Genomic DNA, 24,277 nt, shown 5'->3' on the forward strand with positions numbered 1-24,277 from the left:
CCTGAGTTAAGCCGCCCACAAATGCCTGCGTCTGAGCGAAAGACCCAGCGTAGCTGTCTTGTTCTTGTCCCAGGATCAAGGCCCCAGAGGCTCGTATGTGTGACCCAGTCTGGAAGTCACTGCCAATTCGTTTGACCACCCCATCTACGTAGACTGCCCACTGGCCGTCCATTCCTGCCCAGGTGACACCAACATGATGCCAGTTTGCATCGCTGAAAAAAAACAACAACAACTTATTTATGTTTTTTTTTAAAAGCAAAATGCTTGTAGGCTGGGATGCCCTAGTAACACAACCTCACAACCTCATCCCCAGCCGTGACACTTGTGTCCTTAAGCAAGACACTTAATCATTGCTTCGTCCTTCGGATGGGACGTAAAGCCGTTGGTCCCATGTGTTGTGTAACGCATGTAAAAGAACCCAGTGCACTTATCGAAACGAGAAGGGGTTCACCCCGGTGTTCCTGGCTGTGGCTGCTGTATGTGCCATAGCACCTTGTAAACCCTTATAAGGTGCTACTTGGGTATCAGAATTCATCAATGCAAAAACATATCTTTCTGAAAGTCTGTATCCGCCTTGAGTACCTTGTTTGGTAGATACTCGCGCTATATAAGACTTTGATATTATTATTATTATTATTATTATTATTATTGAGTCAATGAGGTAACACACTCGTCTTTCTGGTACTTGGCATTTTTATAGTGGACAAATAAGAACAGTTCAGGATCATGGAAGACAATATCGGACAGAAAAAAAGACCAACGACTCACCTGTTCAGCTTCACATCTGTGTAAATGAACTTCCCGTTGAGAATAATAGCGAGGCTGTTGTAGTCGCTGAGTGTCAGAGCGTTGTCCTGCAGCGTGCCGTCAGCATTGTACGCAGCGTACGAGAGTGGCGTACCCGCGCTGGACTTGTCCGAGGTCTGCATCCAGAATGTAATGGTGAAGGCGTACAACCTCGGCATGGTACCCTTTAACATGACGTAGTTTGAGGTGCTGGCCCCCGGGAAGGTGAGATCAAAGTCTCCTAGAAGCACTAGAAAACAACAAATTAGGAACAATAAAATATATGACTAATTGGAAATAGCAAGATCAGCCGATAGCATACTTTGAACAAACTTTATCCCTGATGCAATTATTACAAGTAATTGTAATGAACAATGAAGAGCTGTTGATAGTATAAAATATTGTGAGAAACGGATTCCTCTGAAGTAACATAGTTTTTGAGAAGGAGGTAAATTCTCACTCAAATATAAAAAGGCTTTTAGGCCTGAAATCTTTTAATATGAATTTTTTCATCTAAAAACACACAAATGTGCAACTTTCTTGCAACTTTGATGACCATTTGAGTCAAAATTGTCACAGATTTGCTATTTGAAGCCTGCAATTATTGGGATACACCAAGTGAGAACACTGGTCTTTGACAATTACCAAAAGGTGTCCAGTGTCTCTAAGATGTGTTTAAAGCAATCCTGTTTTCAAGTAGGAAAGAGGATTGTCTTTTGACATGGCCCTGCATAATAACAGACACACAACATTGACGATCCTTGACGTAAAAGTCTGTCCTAAAGGGGCCAAACTTGGGGTGAAATTACTCCTGACCAAAAGTGAATTTTTGTAGTTAGGAAAAGGAACAAAACAGAAACTTCACAAGTTGATATTTTATGAGGATCATTTGCTTGTATACCTGATTCACAGAAAGTTCCAGAGTAACCAGGGTAGCATTTGCACTTGAAACCATTGATGAGATCTTGACAAGTTCCGCCATTACGGCACATCACCTGTTCCGTTAGACACTCATTGATGTCAACTTCACATCTGAAACATATTATAAATAGAACTATAAAATACTGGTTGTGTCATTACTTAAAGCAAATCAGGGTCAAAATTTCATGGCTCCGTGTACTGGCAAATTCTGTGCAAACTCTGTGTCGCACGCACACAGGACAAAACTCTATGCTAACCCGTAAAAAGCGCTTGACATAAGCGTAGAATTCCCTGCTTCCAGAGCCTAAAATAAAAAAACTGCGTCTCAAAGGGTCCTTACTTTTTTTCTCAATGGAAAATCAGGATTGTTTCAAAATGTTGCACTGGAATTTATCTTGGTGATTGTGCTGTTTCAAAATAATAATAATAATCTTTAAAAAACCCATCAAATACTTATTTTTTTCTGATTATGAAAGATTAGGACACTTACTTGTTTCCAGTGAAACCTTGTTGGCAAGTACAATTGGCGGAGTTGAAAGTTCCTCTGCAAGTTGCATTATTCATACACGGAGACGAGTCACAATGGTCCACAAGAGTCTCGCACAGACGCCCTCTATAGCCCGGGCGGCAACAGCATGTGAAGTTCTGCAATTCACAAAGAGTAATCAAACAACAATTATTTAATAGATCAAATAAGTACACTGGTGATAAAAAAAAAGATTTGGTTTCTAATCTAAAGCACTGCACGCCGATTACAGGATTCAAACCTGTCACCAGAATTCCAGCTATGGTCAATCATGGCTGATTCACACATAAGATGTCTTAGCCGAGCAAATGGCAGATAAGAGCACCTGACTCAAGCTCTGGTTGTTCTGATCAGCAGAGTGAGGGTTCGTCATCACACTTGTGTCCTTAAGCAAGACATCTACATAACCAATAATGCTGCACCTTTTGGTTGGGTTGGATATGTTATAAACCGGTTCCGGTCTAACTTAGTACGCTGTCTGAACATACCCTAAGTCTGTCCAGGTTGGTGTAGTGGTGTCTTGCCTCGCCTTCCACCTCTAGGACCCGGTTTGAATCCCATCGGGGGCACTGTGTGGATTGGTTTTTCAGTCCCTACTTGACTGCTTGGGTTTTCCCTTGATTATGGAATAATTCTCTGGGGTTTTCCTCCCACATCTAATTTTCTGAAATTTCCGCATCATCTTCTCTTCTCATTTGGCTCTAGTTAGAGTGTTGAGAATACTTATCCAGATGTAGAAACAGTATATGGAAGAAAAAAACATAATCCACCATGAAAAGGTTAATTATATCTGCATGACTTTATAATCCTACCTGGGCTAGATCGACGCATGTTCCATCATTCAAACACGGGTCTGATGCACAGTCAAAGAAGTTCACCTCACATGACTCTCCTGTAAAACCTGGTGCACATTCGCAACTGTATGTGTTTTTGCCGTCGATACACACAGCGCGATTCAAACACGGATCTACACAAGCCAAACAATTGGAGACAATTGGTCAAACATTCTATGTGGAAAGGTAAAACAAAAATCATGCTTTTTATCCCTAATATTTGTTATTTGTTGCATTATGTGCTCAGTACATACCTGAGTTCTAATCAATCTACAGGCATATCACATTGGTAGGATTTAAACCCATGACTTTTGCCATGCAAGAGTAGATGTCTTACCACTTAACCACCAAGCTAGAGTATCATGGCAAATGTTGTGAGTTTGAATCCCACCGTAATTAGATGCCTGTGTTTTTTTGTTGTCATGGGACTTGAGGAAGTACGGAGTATATAGTAAAGTAAAGGTCGTTGGTGCTAGTGCATTTTCTGTCATTGGTCCTAGGTAATGGAATAAAATCGTTTAACTGTGTGTGATAACATATCTGTGAATTGCCTGTATACAAATTATTAGCAACTAAATAAACTTTGAACATCTGCTGTCTTGTGGTCTTTAAAGACAGTGGACACTATTGGTAATTGTCAAAGACCAGTCTTCTCACTTGTTGTATCTCAACATATGGCATAAAATAACAAAGGTGTGAAAATTTGAGCTCAATTGGTCGTTGAAGTTGCGAGATAATAATGACAGAAAAAACACCCTTGTCACACGAAGTTGTGTGCGTTTAGGTGGTTGATTTCGAGACTTCAAGTTCTAAACTTGAGGTCTCGAAATCCAATTCGTGGAAAATTAGTTCTTTCTCGAAAACTACTCCACTTCAGAAGGAGCCGTTTCTCACAATGTTTTATACTACCAACCTCTCCCCATTACTCGTTACCAAGTAAGGTTTCGTGCTAATAATTATTTTGAGTAATTACCAATAGTGTCCACTGCCTTTAAGTTTTTAATCCTAAAAGAGTAGCTTCTTATCTTTTTACTGTATGATAATATTGTGCTTTGCCTTGTACAATGTATAATATAAATTAGTAACTTTATTATCTTTGTACATTTGCTGTCTTGAAGAATTTCTAGATCTGCGGTAATTTTTGTATATCTTCATATTTAAAAAAAAAAGTCTTTGCTTGTGCAGTGTCATTTTATTCATTGTCTTATATGATATGTTTTAGTGCTTTTAGGTTATACATTTGTCTTAAAGCACTTCCATGCTTTGGAGAAGCACAATATAAATGTTGAATAATAATAATATAATGATTAATACACATCGTAGTTAGGGTAAAAACCAAATAAGATTCCTTAGATTCCCTGGAAATTGTTGAGAAGCCTGTGTCAATCAGACATGCATATAAAAGCAGTACTGGTTAAAAAAAACAACGGACTCACCCGATTCGCATTCATTAACATCTTCTTGGCAGTGTATACCCGCAAACCCGGATGCACAATCGCACCTGTATTCTCCAACCAGATCAACGCATGTCCCGTTATTCAGGCACAGGTCGTGATCGCAGTCGTTGATGTTGGTCTGGCAGTCTGGCCCGGTGAAACCAAGCTTACAGATGCACTGGTAACCCTTGGGTAGATCCAAGCACAGGCCATCGGGCCCACACAGCCCTTCATTGGAAGTGTCATCCTCGCATTCATTGATAACTGTGTTAGGGGACCAACAAAAACTTAATTAAAGGCACTGGACACCTTTAATACAATTGTCAAAGAGGATGGGAATTAAACTTACTCTTTCAAAAAAACAATGAAACTGCAAGATATCTTTAAAAACTACACACTTAAAGGCACTGGAAAACACAATAAACGAAATGCTAGAATTAATCCTATCTTGAGTTACATGTTGCACAAATCGGTGCACTTTCAGAGGCCTAATTAAAGACTTCAGGCCTGTTTCTTTATTCTTGCCCCCAAAAGTTCTTCTTAAACTTCTGTGATGTAGGCCTAAATTCATTGTTTAATGTTATTTTTGTACACACTTTATAATGTTTGTATCTAGGGCCACCAGGGAGAACAAACCATTGAAAACTGATAGGGCTTCCCTGAATAAAAGGGTAATATAATGTGCTTTACAAGTGCTGTTGTAAATATGATTATTATCATAGTATTAATACAACTTTTGTGTTCAATAAATGACGTCACACAAAATAGTTGGCGTTCCTGGAAAGCATGTTTTTGAATGAAATAAATAGCAGGTATATTTTCAGCTGACTTAAAGGAACACATTGCCTTGGATCGGACGAGTTGGTCAAAACAAAAGCGTTTGTAACCGTTTTTTATAAAATGCATATGGTTGGAAAGATGTTGTAAAAGTAGAATTACAATGATCCACACAAGTTTGCCTCGAAATTGCGTGGTTTTCCTTCTACTGTGCGAACTAATATGGTCGGCCATTTATGGGAGTCAAAATTTTGACCCCCATAAATGGCCGACGTGTTAGTCGACAAGGTAAAAGGAAAACCACGCAATTTCGAGGCATGTTTGTGTGGATCATTGTATTCTACTTTTACAACATCTTTCTACCCATATGCATTTTATAAAGAACGGTTACAAACGCTTTTGAAAGACCAACTCGACCGGTCCAAGGCAACGTGTTCCTTTAATGTTTTATTAGTAACACTTAGGCCTGCGCTAAACGTCGCCCTTTTGAACCCAAATGATTTTCACACGACAAAAGTACGGCAAAAAAAAACAAATCGGTGACAAACGTCGAATTGATTGAAATAATTTGTCGCACTTAAATTAATGCAAAATGGTGATGCAGGAAAATCAGTGCCATGTGACATGATGACATTTTGAGCAGTGATAGTAAACAATTGCCCAACTGAGAATTTAATTCGATTTGACACGGCAAAAGCATGACGTCTTTCACCAGGGCGTGCAACTGCCATGTAAAACTGCCGTGTAACACGGCAGGGCTTGGCGTGCTAGGCGCCAGTGTCAAACTCAAATAAAGCGTTTGCGCTAAACGTCGCTCTTTTTAATTCACCATTTACCAATTGTTTGAGTTTGACAAGGCAAAAGTGCGACGTCTAGCACAGGCTTTATATTATGTAGTAAAACGTAGCACTGCACACACCCTTCTTGCCTGAAACAATCACATACCTTGACAGTAAGCCATATCGTGTGCACCTTGACTGTGTGTATACAACCCTTCTGGGCACTCAATGCATAACGTCTGGGTGAAACTCGGTTGATAGGTACCCATAGGGCAGGGTTTACACGGTGAGAAGCCGGTACTCGAGTAGGTTCCAAACGGGCATTCACCTGTTAAGGTTACAAATAATATTTCCTTATTTGAAATTGACTAACTCTTTCATGTGCCGACCGGATGTTACTAGCGACCGGTTTAAACCCCTAAGAGGAAAATAGTTATAAGGACAGGTTTGTGGTAACACCAGGAAATGACTACAGCTCTAAATGAGTTGGGGTGGTTCTGAAAAATAAAAAAAAACGTTGGAAAATAGTTGTAAAATTATAAATAAAGATCGAATGACCACACAGTTTTCAGAATGGGAAAGAGAACTATTGTGTGTGCTATTGGCATGATTGGGGTTGACATTTGGTGAAAGGCAGTGGACACTATTTGGTAATTACTCAAAATAGTTATTTTCAAAATTAGCATCAAACCTTACTTGGTAATGAGTAATGGGGAGAGGTTGATAGAATAAAACATTGTGAGAAACAGCTCCCTCTGAAGTAGCTTAGTTTTGAGAAAGTAGTATTTTTCAGATTTAGAAATTGAGGTCCCGAAATCAAGCATATGAAAGCACACAACTTCGTGTGACAAGGGTGTTTTTTCTTTCATTATTATCTCAACTTCGATGACCGATTGAGCTCAGATTTTCACAGGTTTGTTATTTTATTCATATGTTGAGATACAGCAAGTGAGAAGACTGGTCTTTGACAATTACCAATAGTGTCCAGTGTCTTTAACAATGAATACAAATTTATGTGTCTATGATGGTCAAAATATCACTAAAAGAAATGGTGCATTGTAAAATTCAATGACTTGTTCCATCCCCTGTTCCCCTTTATTGTGGGTGAGGTGCCAAAAAGTACCAAGTTTATCATTAAAGGAACATTACAAAATTGGTTTTGCTAGCAAAAAAAGTTGCTGGCAGAGTAATTACTTTATGTAATCCACCATATACATAAACTGACAAACCAGTAGAAGTTTAAGTTCAATAGGCCATCTGGGTCACGAGAGAATAGTGAAAAACAAATTACACATTTTTGCATTGCATCGGTGCCAAAACAAAAATAAATAAATAAACGCTCACTGAGCAATAAACTCCAAATGCGAAATTAGATTATTTATTTCTCATCAAATATGGAATTTCAGACAGAAATATTTCAAGGGTAGTTTTCTACTATCATCGTCAGTAGAACGTGTTAGTTTAATGATCTGTGATCTTCACGATTTTTGTTTCTTACCAATTCTGTAACGTTCCTTTAAGAGAAGGAGTTTGCCCTGGTGTTTTCTAGTATGATTGGCTACAGCACCTTGGTGCTGTTGCCAATACAAACTGGTCTTCTATTGTTATTATAGCTCCGCAAAACTTGTAGAAAAAACAAGGAGTGAGACATCAACGAGTGGGATAAAGCCCTCTTAGAACGACAGACTTTTGAGCCACAGTGTTGTTAATCCTGGCCAGCTTGAACTGGGTTGTCTCTGTTCCTAATTCCCTGCTGTTCCCTCTGACTACCACCCCACACCTGTCCTTACCCAATCTACCCTCATCTCTCATCTATTCTTCACATATTCCTTGTTGTATCCAAACCTTTTGTCAGTCATCTTCATTCAGGACTAGTGATTTTAGTTGCTATTTAGCCTGTAGGCATACAAGCAGTTCTGTAAGACACAGTTTGTTCCCTAGCTCTCCCACCCCATTTCCTTTCCCTACCCAATCTACCCTCATCTCTCATCTATTCTTCACATATTCCTTGTTGTATCCAAACCTTTAGTCAGTCATCTTCATTCATACAGGACTAGTGATTTTAGTTGCTATTTAACCTATAGGCATACAGGCAGTTCTGTAAGGCACTATTTGGTTTTTTTTCTTTTTTTCCTGTAGCTAAACTTTGTTTGCAAATATTGTAATTGTAGGCCTACTTTGTGAAATGGCCGAATAAATGCATGTAATAAGAAGAAGAAGAAAAAGTAGAAGAACTTACTATAGAAAAATAGAGTATGGTTACAATACCTGAGCATTCATCAGCATGTACAGCGCCTTCCGTCCAGGTTGTCAGTCCGTAAGGACATGCTTGGCAAGAGGTTGACCCTGTAGATGGCTGGTAAGAACCCTTTGGACAAGCCTTGCATGTCTTCAGACCAGAAGTGGAATAAGTCCCCTTCGTACATCGCTCTATAACAGGAACAATTACAGTGCAACAGTTTCACAAGAAAGTAATAATACAATCAATGTATTTTATTTATTGATATAAAGTTATCTCCAGCGCTTTACAAAGTATCGATTAAATAACATGTCAAATTGCTTACAATTTACTGAATGATCTTGGTACCTTTTTTTGTTTGTTTTTTGAAGATTAAACTATTTTCCAACCTTAAGGATACAATAAACACCATACATTTGATCTGTCTTTGTCAAAGTGAGAAAACCATTTTTGTTTTGAAGATTCGTACTCAAAGGCAATTGACAAGCAATTTGCAACGACACCTTTTCTTGTTTTCATATGGCAAAAACAACCAGGGCATTCAGAAACAGACACCTACATGTATCGTAGAAATAATGAGTAATATTTTACACACTTGTACAGTGTTATAAAGTGCATTGATAAGTTCTCACTTTTTAATTGGGTCCCGAACAAAAAATTACCAGCTTTTTAATTTTCTTTTATTCTAAACACATAATTTTATTTTAAACTCTTGCAACCCAAAATGTATCTTGGTAGTTTGTGTTGCAAATTGGTTCATCCAAAAGTTAATAGTACTTCTTGAGCGATAATGCTCGTAATAAAAATGTATACATGTACTTTGGGTCAAACATGTACAATTGATGACACTTTACAAAAAAAAAGATTGTACATGTAAAATAATGGCATCTTCAGATGCATAAAATAGATCAGACTTTTAGACTGGCCCTCAAAAATATATATTTTTTAAAAGTAGAGTTACCTTTGCAATCTTTAAGCGATGTGCTGGTGGTACGTCGAGTGGAAGTCCCTAGTGGACACTGCTGGCATTCGAGCTGACCCTTCATGTCTTGATAATAACCCACACTGCAGTCGCGACAAATACCGCCCTCAACGTCATGAAAGGTTCCAGATGGGCAAATAACTGTTAAGAAGATTCAGACAAGATTTGGGTTTGTGTATTTATACTAAGAATGAAATTTTAGACATTTTGGGAAGTAAAGACTGGTTCATACTTCCTGCTTATGCGAAACAAATTTTTAAGTCACAGCTCCGTTTTTGGTGTGAATATGTCGCAGGAGTTGGACACTGCTCAACTAACTCTTCCGAATTATTTGTTGCGAATTTGTGACTTCAAAATTTGTATCGTACTATTCGCATCCGCAGGAGTAGATTCATAGTGAGTGCCTATTAATTTTCTCACCCAATAACATCAAATCCCCAAACCATGAGAACCTTTGGGTGTCTTTCCTTTGTCAAGCCAGGTTTTCATTGTGGCAAGGATATTTTCAAAGCAAAACGATTACTCAAGAAGCTAGAAAAAGTTTCAAAAAATAATACAGAGCGAAGGGCACGATAATTTAAACAAAAATACCAAGGCGAAGTGATTGATGTATTAGTGCATTTTTGGGGGCTCTCGTTTTGGGCTGGTGTAGGGATTCTGATTTGGAGGGAGGGGGTCTTTCATAAACTTTGCAGGCTATGAAATCATAGTTTTTCAGATTTTTTCCAAGGGCAAAAAAAAACAGTCTTTAGAGATCAGACTTAAATGCACTGGACACTTTTGGTAATTGTCAAAGACCAGTATTTTCACTTTGTGTATTCAAACATGCATAAACAAAATCTGTGAACATTTAGCCTTTGGTGAGAATAAAAAAGGAAAAACCCTTGTTTCACAAGTTTGTGTGCTTTCAGTTGCCTGAAAAAAAGTCTTGAAACTTGCAGTTTTTGAAATATTTGAGTGAGAAACTACCTTTCTCAAAAACTACGTTACTTCAGAGGGAGCCATTTCTCATAATGTTTTATGCTGTCAACAGCTCTCCATTGCTTGTTACCAAGTAAGGTTTAACGCTAACAAATTTTAAAAGTTATTACCAATAGTGCTATCAAAGAAGGATGATTATCATGTGTAGCATTCTAAAAAATTAACACATTAGTTTGTAAGAATTTTCTTTCTTACACTACTTACTGCAAGAGTTATTCCGTAGAACTTCACCGAGTTCACATAGGAGCTGCACTGGGCGTACAACATTGAGCGGACCGGTGGGTGTGAGAGGAGCCCCATCCCCGGCGGTTATGTTCAACTGTCCGCCTGATACGATAGTGTCCATGGCTTCAATGAAGTTGCCTATAACGCTAAGTGAGTTGAGACTGTCTGAAGTGGTTGAGGACTGGTTGTTGTTCTGTGGCTGGAAAATAGCAAACAAAACTAACCAATTTTTAAAGACCTGCTTGAACGAAAATGTCAAGTCGTGAACTTTGCTAAATTTCACTTCAAATTTTTCATGAATAAGGAAGTCGAGTCATATGATTGTAAATAGATTTCAATTATGTACAAAAAACAATCATTTCTAATGCCCTTATCCATGCCAGTGCTTTCCTGAGAGATTTGCGAAAAGCCCCGTTACGTAATCACTCTCAAAGCATCATAGTTGTGACTCCAATTTGTAAAGCAGCTTTGTTGCAGCGGGGAGGTATGATAAAGCAAACTCCCAGACATGACGTCCACAGCATTGTCCTTTGACGCGCGCTGTCAACGGCATAAGTGTTTTTAGTTTTTAAAAATATTTAGGTTTGGGCCTGATTTTTTTTACGATAATTACGAACAATTCAGAAGTGTACATATCAAAATTACATTACAACGGTGAACAAGTGCATTATATATAGGATTTGAGGCATTGCATGGTGAGGTATCAATATATATTTGGTTTGCGGTAACAACATGTGTGTGTCTACTTGCCAGGTAGAGTTCGTTCTTAGAGAACTGTCTTGCTTAATTCTACTACCGCGGAGTAGATTGTTCGGGTGGTCGGGAGACTTCTCAGTTCTGAAAAGAACTGTCCTGCTTATTAACTATTACCCGGGCAGATGGTATAGAAATAGGATGGGACTACTACTTTAGCTTATAGGATTGTAATTAACTGTACTGCCGCGGAGTCAGTTCTTGGGTTTGGTCTCAACGTTTCGACTAGCTTGCTCTAGTCATCGTCAGTTACAATACCATTTCCATTGAAAACATTCTGCTCAGGTAGTTGTTTAATAGATAATTAATTTGCTACGGTAAGCAGGCCTGGAACTACACGGAGGTCATGAAGGTCATCTGGCCTCCGTTGCCCCTGGTCTGGGCCTTGGTGCCCCTTCAAAAGTGTCCCATAGACTTGCAGATTTTACAGTGGAACTACCCTTTGCAAAATGAAAATGGCCTGATAAAGAATACCATTTGGTTTTACAAATACACTGACTTTTAACATTAACATAAACCTTTGGTTAGAAGCCTACAGCAATGTTTGATATTTTAAAGCATTTTAAAGGGAAGGTACACAGTTGGTAATTGTCAAAGACCAGTCTTCTCACTTGGTGTATCCCATCATAAGCATAAAATAACAAGCCTGTGAAAATTTGGGCTCAAACGGTCATCGAAGTTGCAAGAAAATGATGAAAGAAAAAACACCCTTTTTGGACGAATTTGTGTGCTTTCATATAGGAATAAAAGACTTCTAGCTAGAAGTATTATGTTATTTTAGTGAGAAATTACCTCTTTCTCAAAAACTATGTTACTTCAGAGGGAGTTGTTTCCCACAATGTTTTATAGTATCAACAGCTCTCCAATGCTCGTTACCAAGTCAGTTTTTAAGTTAATATTTGTTTTGAGTAATTACCTAACGTGTACCTTCCCTTTAAGAGACATTTTAATTACCTCAAAGGTAATGTGGATATATGTTAAAGAATTTGAATCGGTACTGCTTCTCAGATTGTGTATTCCAGTTACAGATTATCCACATAATTTGGCTCTGAATTTGTTGTTTTATCTCAAAAACGCGACCACTGTATGAAATGAAATTTTTGGATGGTAGTTTTATTGTGTACATTTAGAAATGATTCAGAAGACATTTTATCATTTGGAACCGAGTATATTAGCAAAAGTTTGTTATTTAGTGGGAATTGTGTGAGTTTGGGTTTTTGGTTCAAAATAAAAACAAAATCTGCCCTGCCGCCATGGCCAACTATTTTTCAATGATTTAATGGTTTCAAATGATACAGAAAGGACGACTGAAGACATTTTATCAGTGTGGACTGGGTATATTAGCAACAGTTTGAGATTTATTGAGAATTTTGTGACGTTACCTGCATCTGATCCACTGCTTGCTCTGGTGCATCAACCTTGACAGTGAACTTAATGGACAAGACATTGTTGGATTGCCGTCTTCGACGACGACGTCCAGCCAGTGGGTCCGCCTGACTGCAAGACACTTCAACATTCTCTACGGTACAACCCATGCTCTCCATGCAGAGTCCCGGTAACATTACAAAATCTTTTAACTTTTGTATAAAATCCTCTTTGATTTCAAGTTCGTTTGCCTGGCAATCTCCTGTGAAAAAGTTGAGCTCAAGTCCAACCTTAACACTGGGATCTCTCTTTTCTGTGAAGAAAATAAAGCAAAGTTTTCAACATATCTAAAAAATGAATGAAGAATTGCTAGACATTAAAGGTTATGCATACTTATAGTGGATAAGAGCACCGAACTCAAGCTCTGGTGTTTCTGTTCAGCAGAGTGTGGGTTCGAGTACCGGTCGTGACACTTTTGTGTCGTCCCTGAGCAAGACACTTTACTGCAATTGCTTCTCTCCACCCAGGGGTGAATGGGTTCCCTGCGAGGGCAGACATGGCAGAGAAGGTTCTTTTGATTGATTTTGCTTAGTAGCACTGTTGCACAGGCTGTACACTCCCCAAGGAAAAGAGTTTCCTGGTTTTAAGGAAGGAATTAATTGGCCCAGTGACCAGGGAAAATGTTGTTGGCAGCGCTTTGAGCCCTTGAGGGGTGAAAAATAAGAGAATAAAAAGGTAGCAACGAGGTCTTAAACGGCCGTTTAAAACCGGCAGGTTCGTAGCCGTGTGATAAAGGTCCGAGCCGAAGGCGAGGGCCTTTATCACACCGCCACGATCCTGCAAGGATATTTAAAAATGAGTCACTAATCTTTTATTGCTATTTTGGTTAAAATGCGTAATAAAGTATAAAACTCTGTAAAAATCTGTTTTCCGACGTCTGAGCTCTGTATGTGTGGTGCATTTTTATGAGACAGTTTTCGAATATGCACTCGAGTGCGTAGTGCAACCTCATTTCCATGGGCTAATGGCACAGCGAGATTAATCACCCCGGAGAACAAGGTTGTGCGCTAACCCGCACAATTGCTATCCGAAAACAACCGGTTATAAACAGCTCCAGCTGGTCATTATCAACCGTTTAAACACCCCCACAAGACGCACTCTCCACCAATAGGAAGAGCAAAACTGTCTGGGGTATTTATGAATGGGATATAAAAACTGATTGTTATTGTTATTATACTTATCTACAATATGTTTGTAACTCTGTACCTGAACATTCTGGCCAAGGCATTCTGAAGTTGATTGGGTTGAGGTTAGTAGGAGTAGGTCCCCACTCCGCTGTATCACCCCCAGGAGGTGTCCTACAATAGTACAATTCCTCCGGGTCTCGGTTGAAGTCAAAGTTTTCGTTGCAAGCGACACGACAGAATTGGCCCCCTAACCAAGTTTCGCAGACCAGAGCACCGTTTTGTGGTGATGGGTAGAAAGGGCACTTGTACTCTAAGGACGGGGGGAAAAAACAGAAGAAGACATGAATAACATTATCAAGATATGTTAAAAGCAGTTGAGGTTTACTTGAAAAAGTTGATGTGTCTTACGTACTACATTTTTTAAAAACCAAAACGCAATGTTTACTCTGTATACTATCCCAAGAAAAAAAATACTTTGCAGTGGTATTTATTAATGACCTTGGCTGATGGCTGGCCACTGGTCATGGATCAACCTGGGCATTACCAGGCAGTGAAGACCGGGCTTCTTACACGGTTTGCCTGGTGGCTGACCACTGGTCATTGGCCAACCTGGGCAATACCAGGCAGTGAAGACCGGGCTCCTCACACTGTTTTGCCTGGTGGCTGGCCACTGGTCATTAGCCAACCTGGGCAATACCAGGCAGTGAAGACCGGGCTCCTCACACTGTTTTGCCTGGTGGCTGGCCACTGGTCATTAGCCAACCTGGGCAATACCAGGCAGTGAAGACCGGGCTCCTCACACTGTTTTGCCTGGTGGCTGGCCACTGGTCATTAATAAGCCAACCTGGGCAATACCAGGCAGTGAAGACCGGGCTCCTTACACTGTTTTGCCTGGTGGCTGGCCACTGGTCATTGGCCAACCTGGGCAATACCAGGCAGTGAAGACCGGGCACCTCACACTGTTTTGCCTGGTGGCTGGCCACTGGCCATGGATCAACCTGGGCAATACCAGGCAGTGAAGACCGGGCTCCTTACACTGTTTTGCCTGGTGGCTGGCCACTGGTCATTGGCCAACCTGGGCAATACCAGGCAGTGAAGACCGGGCTCCTCACACTGTTTTGCCTGGTGGCTGGCCACTGGTCATTTAGCCAACCTGGGCAATACCAGGCAGTGAAGACCGGGCTCCTCACACTGTTTTGCCTGGTGGCTGGCCACTGGTCATTAGCCAACCTGGGCAATACCAGGCAGTGAAGACCGGGCTCCTTACACTGTTTTGCCTGGTGGCTGGCCACTGGTCATTGGCCAACCTGGGCAATACCAGGCAGTGAAGACCGGGCTCCTCACACTGTTTTGCCTGGTGGCTGGCCACTGGCCATGGATCAACCTGGGCAATACCAGGCAGTGAAGACCGGGCTCCTTACACTGTTTTGCCTGGTGGCTGGCCACTGGTCATTGGCCAACCTGGGTAATACCAGGCAGTGAAGACCGGGCTCCTCACACTGTTTTGCCTGGTGGCTGGCCACTGGTCATTTAGCCAACCTGGGCAATACCAGGCAGTGAAGACCGAGCTCCTCACACTGTTTTGCCTGGTGGCTGGCCACTGGTCATTAGCCAACCTGGGCAATACCAGGCAGTGAAGACCGGGCTCCTTACACTGTTTTGCCTGGTGGCTGGCCACTGGTCATTAGCCAACCTGGGCAATACCAGGCAGTGAAGACCGGGCTCCTCACACTGTTTTGCCTGGTGGCTGGCCACTGGTCATTAGCCAACCTGGGCAATACCAGGCAGTGAAGACCGGGCTCCTTACACTGTTTTGCCTGGTGGCTGGCCACTGGTCATTAGCCAACCTGGGCAATACCAGGCAGTGAAGACCGGGCTCCTCACACTGTTTTGCCTGGTGGCTGGCCACTGGTCATTAGCCAACCTGGGCAATACCAGGCAGTGAAGACCGGGCTCCTTACACTGTTTTGCCTGGTGGCTGGCCACTGGTCATTAGCCAACCTGGGCAATACCAGGCAGTGAAGACCAGGCTCCTCACACTTTTTTTCCTGGTGGCTGGCCACTGAACATGAACCAGTCTGGGCAATACCGGGCAGTGAAGACCGGGCTCCTTACACTGTTATTGCCTAATGAAATCAAACAACACAGACTTACGTTTGACTGATACCATGAACGCACAGCTCACATTGTTCCCAGCCTTGTCTTTTGCGTTATACCAAACTTCCTCAGGCAAACCCCAGGAGAAATTCGATCCAGATTGGCGGTTGGTGACGACCATTAAGTCCTCCCTAGAGTTGTCCGTAAAGACTGGTTCATCCCAGACGACTGGGGATAAACGAGTGCTGCTTTGTTCTTCAATGTCTTTGCTACAGTTGATAACTTTTGGCGACTCTTCATCTGCAGTCGGAAAAATAAAACAGTAAGTAAAGAAACTCTTTAAAGGGTTTTGAGGGTTCTTTAAAGTGACTTGAGCAGGGCACATGAACCTGCCTCGTAAAAAGTTTGGAAGGCAGTGCATTCTGCTCTACAAGCCAGGCTCCTAGTGGATTATACCCAGCATACATACATCCTTAAAGGGTCTATGTACGTTTTGTAGGACAAAAAAACACAATGTCTACAGATTTACACTAAACTTACACAGTTTGAAGATAATGATAGTAGAAAGCTTTCCTGAAAATATTACTTGCTGAGGTGCTGTAATTTTTGAATAATGAGTAAATCAGTGTCACGAAAATAATTTTCGTCTCACTTATCATGAGACGAAAATTATTTTAGCATGTAAAAACCTTTTTTCATGACATTGTTTTACTCATTTCTCAAAAACTACAACACCTCAGCATCTAATATATTTTAAGGTACCTTTCTACCACCGTTATCATCAAGCGGTGTAAGTTTAATGTAAATCTGTGGAAATTGTGTTTTGTGTTACAAAAAGTACCCAAATCCTGCGAAGGGGGTAACCATGTTTTCAGCCCCCGATTAGGCAGCAACATGTTCCTGGTGACAGTTGATTTGGGTTGACAGCCCTATCAGTTAAGCGTTTCACCTTGAAGTGGCCATCAAGCCTTGTGATCTTAGGCGATTTCTCATCAAAAATTTAAAAACCAAAATTTGCCTTACCTCTGACTGTAATGCTGAAAGTACATGTACTTTCAAGTCCAGCCTTGTCACGCGCCGTGTAGGTGATGTCTGTTTCTTCATCAAGGGGGAACCTCTCCTGGGTAGCGGAAGGTGAGGCCTCTATGTCTGGCTCTCCATCATTGTCTCGTGCTTCAGGTTTATCCCAGTTTTCAGGGTTTGTTGCAAAGCTCAGGCGAGGATCGGTCGGGAGGGAAATGTCATCAGGGCAAGTGGTGAACACTGGAGGCTGGATATCTGGTGGAAATATTATAATAATAATTAAGCCTGGACGATATGACGACAATATCGTCACGATATGCTATTAAAAACAATATCGCCAATATCGATGTTGGTTTTGAATTTATCGAAATATCGTCTCAAAACGATATTTTTTTTCATAGGCGATATCTTTCAAAATATCGGGTATTTCCCACGGATTTCTTACAATCTCAAAGGTAAATAAGATTTGTTAGGGCTGATGCCGTCTTTTACAACGTCAAATGAAAATTGTGGCTGAACGCATACCTTTTAAACCCTTTATCATATCTAGACATGGTGGTCTCGCTACAGTGCTGAAGCATGACCAACGTTCTTGAACCGTTTATGTGCTGTGTGAATACCCGGAGCAGAGTATCTATCACCTCGATCCCACGGTTATTCTTATAAGTTATTATTAGGGGATGAATGAACTGAGTGTTTCCGTGCCCACGCGTGGGTGCAAAGCTGTAGGGGAAATTCCCTTGACCAGAAGTCACCATGTTGTCGTCAGGAAATGGCAGCAAAAGCCGACAGCCGCCGTCTTGCTTCTTCACAGTGCTTGTATTGTACATCATGGACAACAGAGGGCGCTTTCCTGCATTTGGAACTGTTTTTGGCCATACAGCTGTATAAAATAGCATTGGTCGTGTTGACGATGAGTTGACCAACACAAGCGAATCGACTGTGAATATCCATGCACAAGTATAGTGATGATTGTGAACGCATTGGAATAAAAAAAGCAGCACCAGGTGTTTCCTCCATGGGTTTTTAGAGAGCGCAACACTCCAATCGATTGAGGTACAAATATGATTTAATTGCTTCAGAGCCAGTGATGTAAAACAAAAAAATATTACGTTTTCTGTTTCATGGAATATGGATGTAATGTTAATTCAGTAATTTTCATCAAGGCGGTTTAAATAAAATTTATCTAGTTTACGCAGTCCATTATTTTTTTTTTTTTTACTACACAATAGTCTTGTTTTGTTGGTCTTGTCTTCGTCTTCGCGGTAAAACTGTTTTTAGCGTGCGGTTGAGCCATTGTTGTCCCCTTCTGAAGGGTACTTTAAATTTTCAAAAATCTTCACGATATATCATCATATTGGCGATATTTACCTGACGATATATCGCCAGCCAAAATTTTCGATATCGTCCAGGGTTAATAATAATAATATCAAAGTCTTATACAGCGCCTGTATCTACGGCGCATACAGCTGCCACAGCCAGAAACACCTTTTCTTTTCGATAAGTGTACTGGGTTCTTTACATGCATTTCACAACACAAGGGACCAACGGGTTTACGTCCCATCCAAAGGACGAAGCAATGGTTCAGCGTCTTTCTTTTCTTTAGGACACAAGTGTCACGGCTGGAGATAAAAACATTCACATTGAATGCAACCCCCAAAAAGTGTTTGAGCTCATCAGTAACCAAGACGGAATGTTTGATCTAAAAAAAATACAAAGGTAACTGCTATTAGGTTCGATCCCCTTTGTGTCTAAACAAAAACAACCGATAACCAACCAGAAATGCTGGACAGTAGACAAAAGGCTAGGGATTTTAGCAATGAGCTGGTCCACTCATGACTGAATGAGTTTAGTGGTTTTCTTTTATTAGAATTGGATAAAAATACATCAATGTGTTATGTCTTTAAAGGCAGTGGACACTATTTGTAATTACTCAACATAATTATTAGCATAGAGCCTTACTTGGTAACGAGTAATGGGGAGACTGGTTGATAGTATAAAACATTCTGAGAAACGGCTCTCTCTGAAGTGACTTGGTTTTTGTGAAAGAAGTAAGTTTCCACGAACTTGATTTTGATACCTCAGATTTAGAATTTGAGGCCTCGAAATCAAGCATCGGAAGCACACAACCGTGTGATACAAGGGCGTTTTTTTAATCATAGTTATGTAGCTCGCAACTCCGACGACCAATCGAGCTCAAATTTTCACAGGTTTGTTATTTTATGCATATGTTGAGATACACACAATGAGGAAGACTGATCTTTAACAATTACCAATAGTGTCCATCAATGTCTTTAAGATTTGTTCTCTATTTGACTTACCAACACATCGACTCTTCTCTGTTGACTCTGACCACTGCCCATCTGCTTGACACGTCCTGAGTTTTACTCCTTGCACTTGGAATCCCTCGTCACACTCGTAGGAACAGAGCGAGTTGTACACCATTGCCGTATTCTCACAGGTGTCTGGGAGGATCCTCATGTTTGTATCTTTGAGCAGGATGGGACATTTCTTGGCTGTGAAGAGAAAGGAAATGTACAAGATAAATGTAAGTTTGAATGAATGATTATTAATATTGTGTAGAGTGTCATGGCCGAGTGGTTAATAGCATCCAATTCAAGTTCTGGTGCAGTCATCAGAGTGTAATTGGTTTGAATCCCGGTCATGGCAGTTGTGTCCTTGAGCAAGAGTCTTTACTATAATTGCTTCTCTTCACCCAGGAGTATAAATGGTACCTGGGAGGGGAGATGTTGATATTGTGAATGAAAAAGCCTTTGGAGCGATATAAACTGTTGCCCAGGTTGTATACTCCCCAAGGGAGCTGAGAAACATAACATGGATGTTATTGGCCCTATGACCAGGGCATTTATGTAAAGCGCATTGATACGGTCATTGTGAAATGCGCTATATATGAATTGTTATTATTTTTTATTATTATTATTTATTCGGCCAAAATATGAAATAATCATACACATGAAAGCGAACAAAATTAACTATAGAGAGGCAAGACTAGGTAAGTTTAATAAATGAATAAACTGACTATAAAAAGTTGATTAAAAGGCAGAAGTAAGGGTGATTTTATGGTTCCAAATGATACAGAACAGACTACTAAAGGCATTTTATCAGTGGAGTCTGGGTATACAACCAAAATTCGTAGATATAATATTAAGAGTTTGGAATTTTTGACCGAAATGAAAAAAAAATCGACCATGCCAGTATTGTCAAATTGTTTGGGGTCAAAAACTTTCCGGTGATTTTATGGTTCCAAATGATAGAGAACGGACTACTGAAGACCTTTATGGTTCCAAATGATACAGAACAGACTACTTAAGGCATTTTATCAGTGAAGTCTGGGTATACAACCAAAATGTTTAGATTTATTGAGAATTTTTTTAGTTTGGATTTTTGGTCAGAAATAATCTGCCATGCCGGCAGGGTCAAATTTTCAGATTTGGGGTCAACAATTTTTGCGGTGATTTTATGGTTCCAAATGATACAGACTGGATTATCGAGGACATTTCATCAGTGGAGACTGAGTATACAACCACAATTTGTAGATTTATTGAGAATTTTTTTGAGTTTGGAATTTTGGTCCGAATTGAAAAAAGTCTGCCATGCCGGTTATGGTCAAATTTTCAGATTTTGGGTCAAAAAACTTCTGGTGATATTTGGGTTCCAAATGATACAGAACGAACTACTGAGGACATTTCATCAGTGGAGACTGAGTATACAACCACAATTTGTAGATTTATTGAGAATTTTTTTGAGTTTGAAATTTTGGTCCGAATTGAAAAAAGTCTGCCATGCCGGTTTTGGTCAAATTTTCAGATTTTGGGTCAAAAAACTTCTGGTGATATTTGGGTTCCAAATGATACAGAACGAACTACTGAGGACAAATCATCAGTGGAGATTGGGTATACCACCCAAATTTTTTGATTTATTGAGAATTTTATGAGTGTGGAATTTTGGTCCGAATTGAAAAAAGTCTGCCATGCCGGTTATGGTCAAATTTTCAGATTTTGGGTCAAAAAACTTCTGGTGATATTTGGGTTCCAAATGATACAGAACGAACTACTGAGGACATTTCATCAGTGGAGATTGGGTATACCACCCAAATTTTTTGATTTATTGAGAATTTTATGAGTGTGGAATTTTGGTCCGAAATGAAAAAAATCTACCATGCCGGTATGGTCAACTTTTCTAGTTTGGGGTCAAAAAGAATTCCGGTGATTTTTTGGTTCCAAATGATACAGAACAAACTACTGAGAATTTTGTGAGTTTGGATTTTTGGTCCGAAATGAAAAAATCTGCCACGCTGGTATGGTCAATTTTTCAGATTTGGGGTAAAAAAACTCAGTGGAGACTGAGTATATGAGAGGGGAATCACATTCCGAACAGATTTAATACATTGGCCCAGTTTCATAGAGCTGTTTATAAGCACAAAATAGCTAATAAGCACAACAAAATGATGCTTACCAGAAAAACAATTACTAGCCAAACTACCATGTCACATTGTGACTGGTATCCTGGGCCCAATTTCATAGAGCTGCTTAAGCACAAAATTTCGCTTAAGCAAATAAATCCTTGCTTTGTAAAATCAGATTACCGGCCAAGACTCCACTCAATTAGTATGCTAAATAAACAACAGCTAAATTCCAGTCACAAGCAATATTATATAGCGCGAAATTTTGGCCAGTAACATGTGTAAAATACAAGCGAGCTATTTTCGTGCTTAAGCAATTGTTTTGCTTATAAGCAGCTCTATGAAATTGGCCTCTGCTCAGCAGACATTTGTTAAGCAGTATTTTCTGATAAGCAGCTCTATGAAATTGGCCCCTGTAATCGCAAAAGATTTCTAAAAGAACACATACCACTGCATCTACCATTGGTGTTAGACCACTGTCCACCATCCTCTGCATCGTTCAGCTCGCATTGAGTCTGTAGGCTACCTTTCAGCTCGTAGCCCTCGTTGCACTCCATGTTACACACCGTTCCGATACTCCTGTCCGCTGTGTCACACGACAGTTGCCCGTTGCTTGGCTGTGGTAATTCCTCGCATTCAATAGCTGGGTGCAAGAATGAGAATTGGTTATTTCAAGATTTTGTTAATGTTGAGACTAGTGAATCCGGGGCAGAGAAAATAATAAGGAGAAATCCCCTCGATCCACTGGGGAAAATTACTAGTAGTCCTGGCTGATTTCCCGCCTTTCGCTCAGAACACGACAGCTCTTCTCAATATAAGAAGTCTCCTGTATTCTGAAATCTACTCCGCAGCATTAGAATAAAAAGCAAAACCTAAACGGCATTACATAAATTATAATTCATCCACATGTATATTAATATGTTTTTGCAGGTTGCCGTTCCTAAAACAGAAATTTTGTAATGCATATTTGGCTTTTTAATGTTTTTGTTATGTATATTCTTGTTGTATACAGGCATGCATCTGCCCGTTGAAAAAAAAAAAGGAAAATTTTCAAAGGCACAACGCAAGTGCGGAGCGAGGCAGCTGAAACGCCACGGGACATGATACCCACAATGCACAGTGGTTTAAACCCTATGTGACCCCGACATCGACAAGTTTCTGTACAATAATAGGTCAAAATACCTTTATAATCAGTCAAAATACCTTTATAATAACTCAAGCATGTCTCAATGTCATCTTTAGGTAGATAAAACGTTAAAATAATCCACAATTTATCGATCCGTGTCGAGATTCACGAATTATTGTGACAATTTTTATGATGTGGTTTTGAAGTCAACAGAGGGCGCTATATCTTCTGTGTGTAATGTTAATGTACACGATGTTTTTGGTTAAAAACAGCATTCTGAAAACTTAGTTTTTGGGAGTGAAGGCGATCTTGCAGGATTTCGGCGCTATTTTATTTTCAAAGCTAAGTAGTCACTCTATCATTTTATGGAAACAAATACAAAAAATATGTTGGCCGTTGGGACGGTGGCCGATTGGGAAAATATCCAATGTTTTGATTTTTGTTTATTTTCCTTAATTTTGCGATGTAAACAATTGCTTTTTTGAAAATTCTCATTTTCAGGAGTAAAAACTCATTTTCACAAATTTACCATGAATTTCTAGCCACAACGAATGGTTACTTTACTAATCTATTACATATTTTTAGCATTTCGTCCAGGCCCTTAAGATGTGTGGCGGTATTTTTTTTTTTAAGTAGCATTTTTTGACGTTTTAGTCAAAGATTTCAAAGCATTTTTGCCGTATCATCAAAACTTCGGTCCGTATTTAATTTTCTACAATGCGAAAGGTCACTTATACAGGTAATTTAAAAACAATATTTGTTTTCTCAAACAATTTGTATATGCCTATCCAGGTATTTTTTTTAACATAAGGGTTTGTGATTTTTGCTGAATATAAACGTATGTCACAATATACGAACTACAATTCCTTAAAAAACCAGGGTAATAAATTTCAAAAAAAATAAAAATTCATCAACAAATTAGTTCTTCTTGTTCAAGTCACCAAAGATATGTAGTTATCTCAGAAAAAAAAATCGGACCTGATGTCTGGGTCTTAAACCACTGTGCAATGGTACCCTAGAAAGTGTTGAGGTTTATTATGCTCTTAGGTGCATATTTAGCATGTACTAGGCTTATTTTACTACATGATTGTAGTTGTACACTGTTAATGCCAGGCATATTTTATGCTAAAAAAAAAAATCCGAAAAAATAAATAAAAATTAAAATAAAAAAAATGCGGAATTCTGCGGCCACGCGGAAGAGTTGCATGCCTGTGTATATCTTTTAAACTAAATTCAACCCACGTGCTGCAATGTTTGAATTTTTAATAAACCAATAACAATAATAATAATAAGAAGAAGAATAATTTTTCTCAGCACAATTTTACTTCCATAGGGTTCCATTGTATATACTCACGTGTGCATCTGAGAGGTTCCGCAGACCACTGTCCTGTGGCCAGACACCGGACATCTGCTGACGTACCATGTTGAGCTCGATAGTTCTGTTTACACTGCAGTCCACACTCCACACCAAAGTGATTGCCGCAGTTGGGCGGGACGACCTGGACACCAGACGCCTCGCCGAAGGTCAGTTGGTCACATTTTATAGCTGTGTCAAAGGTCAGAATGTATTCACGTTTTGTTTAACTTAATGGCACTGGACACTATTGGTAATTGTCAAAGACAAGTAATCTCACTTGATGTATCCCAACATGTGCATTAAACAACAAACCTGTGAATATTTGGACTCAGTTGGTCATCGAATTTGCAAGAAAATAATGAAAGAAAAAACACCCATAATAAAAGGCTTCAGCTGAAAGATTTTATTGTTTAAAATTACACTCTTTAAAAGCACAAACAGTTACTAAGTACAGACAAAAA

The 24,277-nt window shown here is 39.8% G+C and overlaps 1 protein-coding gene across 1 annotated transcript in view; it reads right to left on the minus strand.

Moving 5' to 3' along the window:
• The window catches only part of LOC139936745 (sushi, von Willebrand factor type A, EGF and pentraxin domain-containing protein 1-like), a 44,559-nt gene that overhangs the window by 14,722 nt on the left and 5,560 nt on the right, over positions 1-24,277 (minus strand). The window contains exons 5-21 of the mRNA XM_071931652.1: positions 23,814-24,005; positions 21,782-21,976; positions 19,232-19,426; positions 16,911-17,165; positions 15,945-16,187; positions 13,870-14,100; positions 12,621-12,916; positions 10,465-10,684; positions 9,259-9,420; positions 8,327-8,488; positions 6,225-6,386; positions 4,503-4,766; positions 3,046-3,200; positions 2,198-2,352; positions 1,688-1,818; positions 769-1,036; positions 2-212 (exon numbers count right to left, since the gene is read on the minus strand). Coding sequence (XP_071787753.1) covers positions 2-212; positions 769-1,036; positions 1,688-1,818; positions 2,198-2,352; positions 3,046-3,200; positions 4,503-4,766; positions 6,225-6,386; positions 8,327-8,488; positions 9,259-9,420; positions 10,465-10,684; positions 12,621-12,916; positions 13,870-14,100; positions 15,945-16,187; positions 16,911-17,165; positions 19,232-19,426; positions 21,782-21,976; positions 23,814-24,005 — 3,497 coding nt within the window. The remainder of the gene's footprint in view (position 1; positions 213-768; positions 1,037-1,687; positions 1,819-2,197; positions 2,353-3,045; positions 3,201-4,502; positions 4,767-6,224; positions 6,387-8,326; positions 8,489-9,258; positions 9,421-10,464; positions 10,685-12,620; positions 12,917-13,869; positions 14,101-15,944; positions 16,188-16,910; positions 17,166-19,231; positions 19,427-21,781; positions 21,977-23,813; positions 24,006-24,277) is intronic.

Source organism: Asterias amurensis, chromosome 4 (genome assembly GCF_032118995.1).
Source record: "Asterias amurensis chromosome 4, ASM3211899v1".
Lineage (NCBI taxonomy): Eukaryota > Metazoa > Echinodermata > Asteroidea > Forcipulatida > Asteriidae > Asterias > Asterias amurensis.